General features: G+C 38.2%; 1 protein-coding gene across 1 annotated transcript in view; it reads right to left on the bottom strand.

Moving 5' to 3' along the window:
• Positions 1 to 16,890, bottom strand: part of LOC125723490 (protein kinase C-binding protein NELL1-like) — a 217,441-nt gene that overhangs the window by 135,605 nt on the left and 64,946 nt on the right. Inside the window, exons 9-13 of the mRNA XM_049000104.1 lie at positions 15,808 to 15,942; positions 14,881 to 14,983; positions 14,354 to 14,427; positions 9,932 to 10,031; positions 8,472 to 8,600 (exon numbers count right to left, since the gene is read on the bottom strand). Coding sequence (XP_048856061.1) covers positions 8,472 to 8,600; positions 9,932 to 10,031; positions 14,354 to 14,427; positions 14,881 to 14,983; positions 15,808 to 15,942 — 541 coding nt within the window. The remainder of the gene's footprint in view (positions 1 to 8,471; positions 8,601 to 9,931; positions 10,032 to 14,353; positions 14,428 to 14,880; positions 14,984 to 15,807; positions 15,943 to 16,890) is intronic.

A 16,890-nucleotide genomic window follows, 5' to 3' on the forward strand; every position in this document is an offset into this window, starting at 1 on the left:
TGGCCTCTCCCGATTGTGTCTCTGGGGTCTGAGGTCTCTCAGCCACTTTCGAGGAAGTCTGACATGCCTTGACATTTTAAAATATGTCACCTATCTAAAAAACATTTATCCCGTAGTGCTACAAATGCTTTTATTTAGCATAAACTCAGCACCAATAATCTGAAACTGCTGAGAATGTCATTATTCTATTTTTGTTAAAATCAACTTTAAACATTTAAACACTTTTCAAAACCTTATTTTCAGAGCTGCTGAGACATTGTAAAAGATCACATTATACAGATCAACATATAGAAAGATCACTGCCCCCTACACCCACCACTTTGGAAAGGCAATGTGAATTTTAAGAAAAGAGACAATAATAGCCTTTTTACAGGTTATAACATGCAACAGATTAAACACTGATGAATAAAAAGTGCGATCAGTTTATATTACTGGAATAATACAAAGGAATAAATTAATATTAGAACAATAAATAAATAAATAAGCTAAACAATAACCACTTGTCCCACATCAGTTTGTAAGAAGTTTAATGCCCTGTCTGCTCCTCGTTTCAATCATCTCTTGTCCTGTATCACGATTGATGTCAGAATTTTTGATAAATATTTGCTATTTTTATGCTTGTAATGACTAGAAAGGCGCAACTTACAATTGAACAAGGGGCCTCAAACTGAGATTTTGAGTGAAGAAGGGTTCTCTCATCACCAAATAGCCAGAAAGTTGGATCTTTCTAAGTATGGAGTGATCTACTATTTACAGAGAAAAGGCTGACAGGAAGCAACAGTGGCTAGAAATGGTCTTGAGCAGGGAAAGTGACTTTAAAGGCTGAGGAGTAACACTTAGTTGTAACATGCAAAAGAAACTGGCAGATGACTGTAATGGTCAGAGGGCTGCGATTAATATGATCAAAGGGAAACCGGTATCTCTTAATTGTCTTAAAAGTCAAGCAAAGACTGAGAGCAGCTGGACTGTATGATTGAGTTGCTGCCAGAAAAGCTTTACTTCATGGTGTTAACAAGAAAAAGAGGCTACAGGCTAAACAGCACAAACACTGGAGGATGCAGGACTGGGAGCAGGTCTTGTGGATGGATGAAAGTCCATCCATCGGACTAGTTGGACCAACAAGTTGAAATGTGCTTCTAGCAAATCAAACAGAACTGTTTGCATGTTAGAATAGGTGCTGGGAGGGTTTGCACACTTTTGGAAGTTATTTCCAAAAATTGCTGGAAAGGAGGCTGTGAATCTGTGCTGCTGTGATAAAGGCAGTGGGGTTATTTTGATGAAACTTGTACTTAGGCACTCGCATTCAATGAATTGTTACAATACACTTCAAAACCAGCCAGTTACATTTGTTTTATGTATTTCTATTTTTTTTTGTAATAAACGTTTGAAAACACAATGTATTGTTTATTTTTAAAAAATCCAAGGGTGGGCCCGAACTTCTGGCCTGTAGTGTGTGTGTGTGTGTGTGTGTGTGTGTGTGTGTATCCACAGTGGAAACAGAAAGTCTTGGGACTTACTTAAATACAGTGTAATATACCATGTAAAGATTAAGAAATATTTAATATTTATGGTATATAACATCTATTATTTATTTTTTATGATGTATGTGTGTGTGTGTGTGTGTGTGTGTGTGTGTGTGTCTCGTGAATAAAAAATGTCACACTAATAGTATATCCAAGTACCAAGTTTTATACTTGTAATGGCCAGAAAGGCACAACTAACAACTGAACAGAGGGCTGAAATTGATATTTTCAGTGAAGAAGGGTTCTCTCGTCACCAAATAGCCAAAAAGCTGGATGTTTCTAAGCATGGAGTGATCTACTATTTACAGAGAAAAAGCCCACACACTTACAGATGCCATTGTGATTTTCTTATGTGATAAAATGTTACTGCTACCTAGATTACTTTTGACTGTACACACTCACGCTCCGGTTAGCTGGAAAAATAACTGCCCCAGCGGCTCAGTGGGGTGTACATAATATAAGCTGAACAAAACATATATTTATTATCAGTATAGACTAATTAAGATGAGCATGCATACAAATGGCAAAGAAGCTGACAGCCCCCTCACCCCTACTCCTCCCACACCTCCCAGCCTCTGTCTCTGGTCCCAAATACAGTAGGATTGGGCGGTATAACTTGTTTTTACCCTCATATTGTCCATATGCGGGGGACTATTACTGTGTACTGTCATGGATCTGTGCCTGTTCTTTAATGTACTGACTATGACTAGGGCTACAGTAAGTAACATTACCCCACAGTAAATTTTGTCAAGCATGGGGGGAGGGGGGTTCAACACAGCCTACAAAATTAATATGATTCAATTTCTTAGTTAATATAACCTAAGCTGACTGTTTCTCACACTGATTTACACGCCTCCAAATAAAGTTGGTGAGAAAATTTTCAGAGAACATTCTGAACAAGCACCTCACCGCAGTGCAATCTCCAATGAAGCAGTTTAATGATAAATCAAAAGTAATAGTACAGTGGACAAAATGTTACAATAAAACTAAACATCATTAGCTAACCCATTTCAAATATCTCTTTGGGGAACTGGGGAGGACATAAGACAAGCTGAGTTGGCAGTATTACCAAGCCTACCGGAGAATAAACTTCAGTCCCCCCTGAAAGAAGTTAGCCAGTATTGTGTTGGAGTGGAATCCATATTTGACCGGCAATTTATAAAAGAAGACCCCTTTCCTTGCTATAGGCACTATGTGGTGCTTCTTAAGTTTTGAGTTCTCTCAAAATTGAACAATTTCCAGTTTTTCACCCAGACAATGTGCCTGCAAAGTTTGAAAAAGATCCATTAAATACTTTTAGAGGTATCATGTTAACAAGAAAGGTTCTGCAGCGGTGCCATACTAGTTGTAAAGCCATATGTGTTTCCTGTCCAGGGAGTACAATCATGGTCTGAAATATAAGTTTTTATTATTCTTTATCAATAAATATTAATTTAAAATTTCACTCATATCATGCTCTCTGGAATTATTTGAAGATAATGACAACATTACTATTAGTAATGGGCCATAATGGCTAATGAAAGGGGTTTTGCTGGTGAAATGGTCAACTCATGGCCTGAAAGAATCCTTCCTTCCAAGATATGATGAAAATTAATCTGGAAGAAATTGCTTGGAGAAACATACAAAATAAGTAACAGTACACAGCCTAGCCCATTTATTACACTGGGAATCATATCTTTACCCCCACCCACACCCTCATCCCACTGCCAAAACAGGTCAGTTTTGCTAGATTTTCAATCACATGCCACCAATCTTTAAACTAAAGTACAAGCATTAAAATCTCAATCTATAGGAGTACATTGTTCAGCTCAGCTAAATGTAGGTTTTAATTAAAACTTGCCATAGTTGTAAGTATGAAGTAATTTGGGATGATGGTACTTTAAACATTTACACTTCATCTGAGATGCACTGCTTTAATTTGAGAGGTGGCAGCTCCATTTTCATTTTAACAGATGAGCTTTCATTTAAGAGAGAGATTGTATAATTCATAAATTGCTCATACTGGCAATAATGAAGCTCAGTCACTGTAGTGGTGAAGCCAATCCAAGGGGTCTTCAGCAGGCACTGAGATGTTTTTACACTTATTTTTATGAGTTAATTTACAGACAATGGTATTCACACTTCCTAGGAAGGGCAACAAACTGGCTGCAAGAAGGTCAAACTGCAAATGGTACTGCCAATAATACAGTATAATTTGAAAATCCATAATTTTTTGAGATGTCGTATTGCTTATAATTCACACACATAGTACTGTAGCAACACTATTATCACAAATTGCATTAGTTTTCAGTTTTTTTTTTTTGCTTTAGCATAACATACACTGAGACTACCGTTCATACAGTAAACTCACAGCAATTTACATACATAAAAGATAGGTAGGAAAGGTGAAAAGACTGACCCCCAATGACAAACAAGTAAGAAGTACTTGTACAGGTTCAGGAAATAATTCAGTAGAATACATTCTAAACACAAGCAAATAACATGTAGCTCAAAATTATACATTTTCATGCATAATATCACACTGTTGCACCTGTATTCATTCACACATCAAGATAGCCTGAGAGAGCTCCCAGTATGGATAATGATCCATACAGCATCAAGGAGGAAATTGACCCCAAAGTAAAGTAGTTTCCTCCTTAACTTAAAAATCTTCAGTGATGAAAAGCTAACTGGAAAAGGGGGCTGTCAGAACAACGGCAATACATTCCCCAAATGAGCCCATCACCTGCTCTGCCCATCTAATCTATACTTTTCCCTTGCTGACCAACCTGTACAATTTCTAGAAGTACTGGATGTATCACGTGTAAATGTTAATGAATGTGTTTTTACCTGAACGAGTCCCTGTTGTGACATCTGAGTCTGTGTGTAACTCTGAAGCTACACCTATTCATTTATTTCACACTCCACTTACATGCCAATTTGCCGAATCTTTTCCATCCACTTAAGTGGTTACCTGCATTTTTTTGTGCACATATTAAAGCCCATGTATTAAAATGTCATCTGTGTAATTCAAATTTTTTATATATCTAAATATTCTATGTTTTCCTCATTTGCACTATGACCAACATTTTCCTACATAACAGTAAAAACTGTAACATAAAGCAACAAGAAGCTCAAGAGGGGCCAAAGAGAGTTTCAGTTTTTTTGTTAGTACTATGTACTAAATTGTTCAGTTAATTTAGTAAATTATACTCAGAATAATAAATAAACAAACAAACAAAGTGTCCATGAGCCCTCCAGGCTCCGGGTCCGAGCTCATATAGACGCACAGGAGCCCCATTGTGGTTTTGGTATAGCCAGAGTTTTTTTTTTCTCTTATGGCCAAGATGCAAAAAGGAGTTATGGTCTGCTTCTTAATACCGCACATTGTAAAAAGTATGTATCATTGCTGAAAACCATGTATGTCCATGTTTAACTATAGAAGAAGTACACCCAAAACCGCTTATCTCAAAAACCTAGTTTGGAACTTCTTACACATTTTTAAATTCCTACCTTCAGTTTCACCTCATCCCACGTTCATTGACTGTAGCTTGTCACTGCACTCAATGCCAGTCGCAATGCTTTTCACACTACAGGTTTTGGGATTGCCGACAGGTCCAGATATTTAGCCTGCTAGACATTTTACGGGTGTCTGTGATGCACCAATGATTCTGTTGGGGCACGTCTTTGAACAGTTCACACATAGGGATCAAGTACTGATTTGCCAGCGATGATCGAACACTGATTTGCCTTCAATCTGGGGGTTTTGTTGACGATCTCCAAAAACTGGTCGGTGAGCTGAAAAATGGGCTAAAATCATGCAGTGTGAAGTTAGCATTACCTGTCTGACTGCATTGTGCCAACTTTTGGTGGAGGAAGGATAATGGTATGGGGTTGTTTTTCAATATTTGGGCTAGACCCTATAGTTCCGGTGAAGGGAACTCTTAATCCTTCAGCATACTCAAACATGTTGGACGATTCTATGCTTCTGACTTTGTGGTAGCAGTTTGGGGAAGACCCTTTACTGTTCCAGCATGACTGCCCCAGTGCACAAAGCAAGGTCTATAAAGACATGGTTGAGTCAGTTTAGTGTGGAAGAACTTGACTGGCCTGCACAGAGCCCTGCTCTCAACCCCACTGAACACCTTTGGGGTGATCTGGAACGGAGACTACGTGCCAGGCCTTCACATCCAACATCAGTGCCTGACCTCACAAATGCACAAATCGCAAAAAATTGTGGAAAGCCTTCCCAGAAGAGTGACAGCTGTTATAGCTGCAAAGGGGGGGACAGCTTCATATTGATGTCTTTGGATTTAGAAAGTTCCTGTAGGTATAATGGCCGGGTGTCCCAATGCTTTTGCCCATGTCATGTATGTCTCCAAATCCAAATTTATTGTCTTGTACTTTTTCAATGGACAAAAACCATGTATTGTGGTCATTTAATAATAAACAGTACTAGTAACATATTTACATATTAGGTAATTGAAAAAAATCTTTACAAACAAAGCACCTGCAGCAGTGGGGAGGGGGGGGGGGGGGTCGGTCCCAAAGCCATATGTATTCCCTGTCTGGGAATATACATTTAGTTTTTGTACACAGAAATCATGTTAAATGGGGTCAGTGCAATGATACTATTATCCACAGTAGCCAGTTTTGGTCATCCATGGCAGGTCTTAGAACATATCTGTCATGCCCGGCTTGTACGATCCTCGTGTATGTGCCACGCACCCTGATTATCCACGTGTGCTTCCCTGATCTAGCCCAACTGTGTCTGATTATTTTCGCCCAGTCCTGTCTATTTTAGTCCATGTCTTGCCTTAGTTCTTTGTCCGTCATTGATGTTAGTCAATGTCCGATGTTCCCTTGTTGTTTCCCTGACCTTCCCGGAATAAATCCTCAGTTTTCCCCGTACTTCGCCTGCTTGCCTGCTTTCTGTCCGCTTGCCTGCCTGTACGCTCACCCACGTAACCACGGATCGTGACAATATCACCCACAAATAAGCAAATCTGTTTCCTCTGCAAAAAAGTGTTTTTTTTCTACTACCTGACAAATCTGCCATTCTAACAGCAATCCGCCAATGCACAAATGCACCTGGCTGTTAAACGGAATGGAGGATGACACTTTGATTCGTTCATAGCTCGTTACGCTCAAACACACTGATGACTAATTCCAAGATTTAGTACAACCCTTTGGAACCATGCACAGCAACTGTTTTCCCGCCGTTATACTAGCAAAAGTGGGTTGGCCACACCCTTAAATAACGTCTATAGTGCACTTTAGACCATGTGCTTTAGATTGTTAAAATAATGCAAAATGTGTCTCCCATTCCAGATTTATTCTCCAATATTTTTAATGGACAATATACAGTGGCATGAAAAAGTTTGCGCACTCTAGCTTAAAATGTCTGTTACCTTGAATAACTATGTCAGCAGAACATGAACTGATCACCAAAAGGCATGAAGGTAAAGATGACATATTTATTTAATATTTCAAGCAGGATAACATTTTTATTTCCATCAATCACAGGTACAAAATACTAAAAAAATTAAAAGGTTTGGGCACCCGACATGCTACTTAGTAACACACCCTTTGGCAGGTGTCACAGCTTGTAAATGCTTTTTGTAGCCAGTTGAGAGTCTTTCAATTCTTAGTTGGGAGAGTTTCTCCCATCCGTCCTTGCAAATGGCTTCTAATTCTGCAAGATTCTTGGGCCACCTTGCATGCACTGCCCTATTGAGGTCAATCCACAGATTTTCAATGATCTTTAGGTCGGGGGACTGTGAGGGCCATAGAAAAATCTTCAGCTTGCACCTCTTGAGGTATTCCATTGTAGATTTTGAGGAATGTTTTGGATCATTATCTTCTTGTAGAACCCATCCTCTTTTTAACTTCAACATTTTTTTACAGATGGTGTGATATTTGTTGCCTGAGTTGGCTGGTATTTATTCAAATCATTCTTCGTTCTACCATTGACATGTTCCCTGTGTCATTGGTTGCGACACAAGCCCAAAGTATGACTGTTCCACCTCAATGTTTAAGAGTTGGACAGGTGTTCTTTTCCTGGAATTTGGCATCCTTTTTTTCTGTAAAAATACCTTTGCACATTGCGGCCAAAAGGTTCTATTTTTAATTCATCAGTCCACAGGTCTTGTTTCCAAAATGCGTCAGGCTTGTTTAGATGTTCATTCGCAAACTTCAGATGCTGAATTTTGTGGCTAGGATTCAAGAAAGGTTCTCTTCTGCTGACCATGAAGGTCATATTTGTTCAGGTGTTGCTACACAGTAGAACAGTACACCACAACTCCATTGTCTGCAAAATCTTCCTGGAGGTCTTTTGTAGTCAAATGTTTGTCTACAACAAAAATATCTGCCTATCTAGCAATCCAAGGAGCAGTTCCTTCAGAAAGTGTTCATGGTCTTCCAGACCTCAACTTCAGCTCCACCATTCCTGTTAATTGGCATTGCTTATTTACGATATGAACTGAGGAGAAAGATTTGGAAATGCCTTGATATCTTATTATAGCCTTCCCCTGCTTTGTAAGCATCAATTATTTTATTTTTCAGAGTGCTAGGCCGCTGCTGATTGTTGGGACAAGGTTTGAGGATTCAGAGAATTTATACAGCTTTGAAATTTGGAGTTTCCCAACAGTGAGTCCTAATGAGCTACTGAAGGTCTAGGAACTGGGTGAGCATCATCTGAGACCTCAAACACCTTGAAGTGCCTAAAGTTTTGTTTCAGGTCCTTTTCATTGTTATGGTATTTTCTCCTTGTGATTGATAGAAATAAAAATGCAATCTTGCTTAAAATATTAAAGAAATGTGTCGTGTTTAACTTTATGCCTTTTGGTAGTCGGTTCGTCTGCTGATTTTATTCACAGTAACAGACATTTTAAACAAGGGTGTGGAAACTTCTGCACACCACTGTATGCACAGGCCATTGTGCTTTATGGGTAGATTATATTTACCTACCTTCACAATTTGTGAAGTCTCCAATGGCAGACGTATAGCCCCTTTTGCACTCACAGATGGCTTTGGTATTATAGTTTTTGCATACAGTGTTCTCTCCACAATAAATTCCCTCAGCACAGAAGTCATAACCTGAAGTAAAACAGAAAAGGAATGAAATTTTAGTTAACTTATTGCTTGGTCATAGAAAGTTCAAAAGGCGGGGATTAAATAATTCATAATGCCTTGCAATGCACTATATCACAGAAGTGAATATATTATTTTGCCTGCTCCAAAAATAAAAGTGCTTTGTCTGCTCCATTTTTAACAATGAGGTGTTGTGTCATTATGTAGAAGTTGCCAAAAGACTGAATAGACTGTTATAGGGTATTTTTAGATGGGATTTAATTGTACTATCGTATATCACATTTCTCCATGTCATATAAACATTTTACTGAACAAAAACAAAATCACTACATGAGTCTTCCTGGACTAACTTACATAATGTAGAATCCATTCCTTTTGCTAATATAATAAAAGTGAACTCATTTTCTAATCAGATATCAGATATTTCATTGGTATTTGGCAGCTGCTTTCTTGGCATCCGTCTCTTTTCAGGGGTTGTTGATTATATAGTTTTCATATCCACAGCATGCCAAGTTTGCAGCTTCTTATTGTAAAGACACACCATTCTAGACACTAACAAACTGCATCTGACAGTGACCAGTACATGAAGGAATACAATGCATGAAGTTCTTTAAATCACCTGAGCATAAACTTTACTTTCAGATCAATCGAAGAATATATAGATTAAGGGACTACTGAGAAATACATAATTTCACAGGGAATATCCTAACCAAAGAAAGATACTGTAACACCAGGCAATGAACAGATAGTATGGAAGGTAGACAGGCTTGGTTAAAGAGGACAAATGTGTGTGCAGCAGTCCAGGAGAATATTGTAGACATGCCACTTATTTTATCCCGACCCAGTTTGTTACAAACAAACCTTAAATCAGGCACTCATTAATGAACCAGATTTCATGTGATGGAAGTGGGTTATGCTCTATTAAAGCAAGAAACTTTAATGTCTTACAAAACAAACAATGCTTAATGGTCAGCTAAGTGTAACCATCGGGGAAATGTGAGGCATGGGTACTGATGAAGGCCACACATCAGAGAACAATTTCATGGAATATATTTAACGATTCAAATAAACCAGAAGGTCTTTATGTTTTTCCTAGTGTTATTCCATGACTAATGTCACCATGACGTATTGGAATATTTATTTTCTCCTATTTATCAGTACAATGTTTACTTCAAAGTGTAGACCATTCACAGTCTGTTCACAGTTCAGTCAGTATCATATTGCAGTAGCAGAAATGTCTTCCAAAGGGGCTGTGGTCTGTAGCCTTGTCAGAGCCTCAAGCTGTAGATTCTGTCTCCTGACAGACCAGATGGAAGGCAGGTGGACATGAAACCTACCTCTGCAGACATTGCAGCATTTGTTTTCTGGAAGAATCTGCTCACTCTCAGTACAGTTCAGCTTAGGACAGCTCTCAGTCACATTCACCATCAGTCCATTCTGCAGGGACAAATTAATTTCATGGATACTTTGATGGTTCAAACAAAAAAAAAACACACACACACATTACATGGCTGCATTATATAACCAAAGTTAGACTTTTATTGTCATACTGTTATGACGCCTAGTAATTAACTACCTTCAAGGATACACAAACAGCTTCAGAATTTGACATTTCTGAAACAAATGCTAGTGAATATAAAGGGAGACATGTCACAAACAGCTCTGCATTTACAGTACAAGTCAAAAAGTAATTTGACTACTTGGCTTTCAAAAATGATTTCTCAGACAACACTGCCCCTACACAAGAGCTGCAGGTATACACTGCACACTAAGCACATTAAAGCATTACCATTAGTAGGAGGCAGTTTCAAAAATGGCTCTATTGCGTGCCCTTCGCATCCAAAGCAGCCCTCTTCAGGACATTTCACTGAGAATATCACTGCATATAAACCATATTCAATAAATGTAGAATTAGAAGGCGCAAATGTAATCAGTGAAGCTGCATATTAGGAAGAACGGAAAGCATGGCATATAATGTCACCGTGGGATCACATCAAACAGTGCACTGCAAAGGTATTAAAGTTTAAACAGATCCTGAGAATATACTAAAGGAATCAATTGTCAGTGAAAATCAGTTCCACTCTAGGACTCTAGGCAGTAGTACAGAAACAATGGGATTTAAGAGGCACTTCATCCTTAGCACCTGACATTTTAAAGTGGTTACTTAACTAACCTGACAAATCATTACTGGTGAACTAAAAATAAGGCAATGGTGGGGGTAAAAAAAAAATATATCAGGCTTATGAAGGCAGAACATACACTCAATGGGCGCTTTATTAGGTACACCTGATCAACTACTTGTTGTAGCAAATATCTAATCAGCCAATCGTGTCAGGAAAATCTACAAAACGGCGGGACAATACATAAAATCATGTAGATACAGGCTAGCAGTTTCAGCTAATGTTCACATCAAACACCAGAATGGGGAAGAAAGGTGATTTAAGTGACTTTGAATGTGGCATAGGTGTTGGTACCAGATGAGCTGGTATAAGCATTTCAAAAACTGCTGATCAGCTGGGATTTTCACACATAAATGCCTTGTTGATGGCAAAGGACAAAGACAAATGGGCAGACTGGTTCAAGCTGATAGAAAGGCAAGAGTAATTCAAATAACCACTTGTAACAAGCAAGGAATGCATAAGAGCACCTCTGAATGCACAGCACTTCAAACCTTGAAGCAGATGGGTTACAGCAGCAGAAGACCACACCGGGTGCCACTCCTGTCAGCTAAGAACAGGAAACTGAGGTCACAGTGGCCACAGGGCCACCAAAAGTGGACATTAGCAGACTGGAAAGATGCTGTCTGGTCAGATAAATCTTGGGTTCTGCTGCCATATTCAAATGATAGCGTCAGAATTTGGCGTAAAGAAAGGAAAGCATGGATCCGTCTTGTCTTGTTCTGTATCAACAGTTCAGGCTGGTAGTTGTGTAACGTCTGGGAAATATTTTCTTGGCACACTATGGGCCCCTTAGCACCAAATAAGCAATGTTTAAATGCCACGGCCTACCTGAGTATTGTTGCTGACCATATCCATCCCTTTACGACCACAGTGTACCCAGCTTCTAATGGCTACTTCCAGCACGATAATGGACCATGTCACAAAGCTCATATAATCTCAGAATAATCTTTTGAACGTGATAATGAGTTCATTGTACTCAAACTGTACTCTTCCACAGTCACCGATCCAATAAAGCACCTATGGGATGTGGTGGAATAGGAGATTTACATAAGAAAGGTGTAGTCGACAAATCTGCAGCAACTGTGTGATGCTATCACATCAAAATGTGTCTTAATAATATTTAAAACACTTTTTTTAATCTATGAGATGAAGAAAGAAAGCGGTTCTGAAGGTAAAAGGGGATCCAACCCAGTGCTAGCAAGATGTACCTAATAAAGTGGCCAGTGAGTAGGTGTAGCAGGTAGTGAAGCAGTAGTCTGCCACATATGCAGGGTACTGCCATCGTAAAAAGAACTGACCCTATTTACCACTAAAGAGGTAATCAGTCACGCCAAAGTCAACTCAGTTTCATTAACTGTAAGCGGGGGGGCTGCTGATCAGTTGCCATGGAAACTCAAACCCAGTACCATGTTGTATAGAAGGTTTCATCAAATTTATATACCAATAAACCCTCATCCATGATATTTGCTTATTATAAAACAGGTGTAACTCATAGTTTCCTTTTTATCATTGTGAGGTTTGTGCTGCACTCATTTTCAGGATTACTATGGATCAATAACATGGAAAATAATGATCTTTCTTATATTATTTTGTAAGACTTACAATACCTTTAAAATAAAATTGAGGACCAGGAACAGGAAAGGGCAAAGCTAAGTGTCAAATTTATATTTCAAAACACACTAAATATGCCATAAAAACATTTTACTGATCGTTCAACTCAAATCTGACTTTTCCCAAGACTGACTAACTTACACTAAACTTAGACCATAATTTTGAGAGCAAAATAAGGATGATTGTGGGTTAGGGTTTAGGGAAAAATGATAAACAAATGCAAGATTTAACCCCATAGCACAGATGGCAATATTCAGCTAATTAAAACTAAAACTGCTGCTGTTGGAAATGACAGCATTTTATTCCCCAGACAGGTCCGTCACTTACGCTACCCATCTAAACTGTACTTGTCTTATACTCAATAACCTGTACAATTTCTAGAAGTGCTGGATGGCTCATGCGGAAATTTGAATGTTAATAAATGCATATACAGGTCTGAATGTGTGCTTGTACATTTATTGCAAAGTACACCAATATGACAATGGTATATAAGAGGTCTGGAGGGGCCACAGACAGTATTTTTTGTGCACATGATGAACATTAATATTTTTGTTCCTGTTGAGTTACAGGAGAGCTATTGATGCAATACTAAATCGTGCTTTAGTTTAACGTGCTCACATGGTCAGAAAACACAAGACCAACCATGTCCTACATTGGTTCACAATAGGACACAGCATTTTATTTTTCAATATGTGGCGATCACACAATATACTGTGCAAGAAGGGTGCAAACTCTCATCCTCGCATTTACCAAGAAACTTAATTGCATGACTACATTGACATGTTGTTTTTCATAATAAAAAACGGAACATAAAATGAATGTCCTTATTCACAGGCTATGCATGGGATTAGCTACAAATCAACAAGAACAGTATTTACAAATCAAAGTATTTTTTACTTTTCATTTTTTCCCTGCCCACAAAACAAGGAATACTGGGAAACAAGTGACTGCAACTTGCGTGATGGCAGAACTCTTGTTTTGGATGGTTAAACATGGTTAAATTGTTCTCCTTTTCATGTACACAGTTGAAAGTGAGGCTTAGGGTCCAAGCCATTCTCTGGTAACCCTGGAGCACTTTGTGTGATAAATTTCGCTGAATGAAAATTCCACAGTCTAAGGAAACTATTATTAAAAGCCTACCTTACACACTCTCCCTACCTCTCAAAAATAATAATAAACAGCTAAATAAATAATAATGTGATACAATTTAATAATCCCACAATAATTTTTACTGATACATTTCACCAATCAGTTATTTGGCTGCTATAGATAAAATTTGCCGAACGGGCAGGCTAGTGCTAAAAATTCAATAAATTCAATAACTTTCATCAGGGTCCGATAGTCAACCTTACAACTATTCAATTATGGAGCAATCAGACTCAAAATTTAACCAGTTCCAGTCTGGTACCCTTACAATGCCTCTACAAAATTTGAAAAAGATATTTTATTAGTTAACGTTTTGACTTGATCAAATGTCAAATTGCTTTTTTTTGCCATCACTGTGAAGCAGTGCTTCAATTTTGGGGAGAAATGCCTCAAAATTAAATTAGTTCCAGTTCCTCACAAATTTTGCCTATGCAAAGTTTGACAAAGATATGTTAAACAGTTTTTGAGTTATCTTAACAAGCAAAGTGTCTACAGCACAATGGACTGGAGATAAAACCATATGTATTCCCTGAAGTCCAAAGAATATAACAAAAAAAAAACAATTGCAAAACATATATAAATCCACATTCGCAAATCTGAAAAATCTTGTGCATTCAGAAAACAAGATTATTAAAACAGGGTCTACAATCACTTGCATTGCATTCCTCTGGTATACCCAGGTCATTATGAGAAAAGCATAACCAACCACTTAATTTGATAATTTTATATGAAACACAAAACAGGCAAATGTACACTGGAGCCATATTAGCATTAAATCCCACAACAGAATTATGCACAACTGAAAAAGAACGGAAGTATTACCTTGCATTCTCTGCAGACCTTTGTCAAAACACGCTGTCCTTCTGATAGCACTTTACCCATGAAGCTACATTTTGCTGTACAAATAATAAAAATTTTAATTGACACACGTACTTCACATCATAACCATATAATAATGTTTATTTTATCCTGCCCATATGTCTCCAATTTTTGGAAATGCTACTGTGGTTTGTGAAAAGTGCATACCATTAACTCCATGGAGATACATAGAAATATGAGTAAAACCGCAAAGTATATATGTCTTCTTTTGCACAACGGCTGGGAAACGTCTGAGGTTAAAATCTACAATGTGACAAAAGAACTGTCCTGTGCACAGAGATACACAGGCACATCTGTTGTCCATCTCCTTTGAGATGCACCAACTCTCATCAAAGGCTTCAACAAAGCAACATGCCTGACTTACGCTAGCATGCTCTTACAGCAATCTTTGGAAAAAACAATCAGCAACATTTGCAAAAAATTGTGTTTCACTGTCACATGTCTCCTTGTGGTAAGTTGTTTTCACTTACGGCTGCACTTCTTGCAACAGTGGCCCTTGATGTGTACTGGGAGAGAGTCTGCAGAGCAGTTAGGAGGTGGACAGGATATTCGTCGGCACTCGACCACCCCGTTCTGCCAGAAAGGCCAATGCAGACCGTTAGTCCATATCTCCTGAAGTACACCGTATAACAGCCAATGCAAAAATCTACATGGGGATAAGCATTTCATAAGGAATTTGACAAATTAGTCTAATTTCAATAACAATTTTCAGTATTCCTTTTAACGTTTAATTCTATAGTTCAGTGACGGAATGTCCTCCAGGTAAAGTGGCTTAAAGTTTGCACCTAGTTTGAGTAATGTATACTGCAGCAGTAACTATAGACATTTTAAGCTTTCCCTACAAGTACAATGACCCATAGCTGCCCATGTATGTATCCAAGCAGAAATATATGAGGCATTAGTTGGTGTTTGGCTTAGCGAGTTACACCTCTGATTGGAAGGTCACTGGTTCAAGCCTCGGTAGTATAGTGACATTCTTGCTGCTGAACAAGTTCATCCCTGAAATGCTCCACAGGTTCCAAGAAAACTGCCCCAACCCACTCAGACCCCAAGCTTCACTCTCAACAGTATACTGTATGCGTGTGTATACCTCTCAAAGGAGGTAAATATGTGAAAAGGATCATTCCAATGTACTTGTGCAAATGGCAAGTAAAGCATTTTTTTCTCCATTTCATATTGGGAAGTATAGCATAAATTGCTAAAATTTGATACTTTTCTATTTAAGGTTAAACATGAAAGAACATGCAGGATCTATGGAGTAATACCTGTTAAATATATGACAGTTGTATTGCATTACAGCACAGAATAAGATGGCAATGTGGCTTGGCAGCCCATCTAATTAATAAATAAACTAAACTAAGATGGTTTCAATTGTGACTGGTTTAAGTCGAACCTACCTTGCAAGCACAATTCCTGCAGTTGTCTGGCTCTGCCCAGAGTTCTGTGTCTCGGTGCAGCAAACCACTCAGCTGGCAGGACTTCTCACAGTGGCATTTCTCCAGCTGGGTCAGCCTTGACTCTGCATAATTCAACTAAGGATTAAACAGAAATAAATCAATAGAAGATTTAACTGGATCAGAAGGCATTTTAACAAGGAAAAGGGGGACACTTTTTAACTCGTGCGTCAAAGTGGCCCAATCTTAGGTGACACCCTGTTAATTGTGTGGTTCTGATTTTTTTCACCCATTTAGTGACATTTAACAAGAAATATTTTATAGGCATTTTCCGCATTTGGCACACTGTTAATGATCAAGATATAATAGACTACACTGAATTTAAAAAATGGAAATAGTTTTTCAATCATTTTTTAAATAATAATGTGTTGTTAAGATTCCTAAGCAGCACTGAAATTAAATTATGGATGAGTCACCATTGTCGAATAATCAATGTATAAAATCCAAATAAACAAATAATACAATTAATAGGGATTGATCCCATCTCTAAGTTTCCGGTTTACTCTTTTTTACTTCACTGTTTTTGCATGACTTTTGCATGTACTCTCTGAGCCAATCATAATCATTTTCATCCTTGGACACACATAGTGTGGCACATTTGTGAGAAATTTCACAAAAATGAGTAAAGTGAATAAGCTAACAAGAATTGATCGCCAGGAGATATCAGACACCTGACTTTGGATTCCAAAAAGACAATACTGAGCTAAATCAAATCATTTCTTGTCACTGCTTAGAGTCTGCTGGGAAAACCTGTGGCAACAAGTAAGAGAATCTGAATATGCTGCTGCTTTTCATTTTACATGCACATTAAGGTTGTTACAGTTACCCATTAAATGTTTAAATTCTTGTTCTGTGTAATTCATTATTGATTTAATGTAGTCAAAAATGACAGCATTGTATTCCCCGAACAGCCCTGCCATTTGGTCAAGATATCTGATCCATACTTGTCCCACTCAGCAACTTCTACAATTTCTAGAAGTACTGAGGTAGATCACCTGGAGATATAAAAGTTAATAAAGGGTGTTT

This window comes from Brienomyrus brachyistius, unplaced genomic scaffold, assembly GCF_023856365.1.
Source record: "Brienomyrus brachyistius isolate T26 unplaced genomic scaffold, BBRACH_0.4 scaffold49, whole genome shotgun sequence".
NCBI lineage: Eukaryota > Metazoa > Chordata > Actinopteri > Osteoglossiformes > Mormyridae > Brienomyrus > Brienomyrus brachyistius.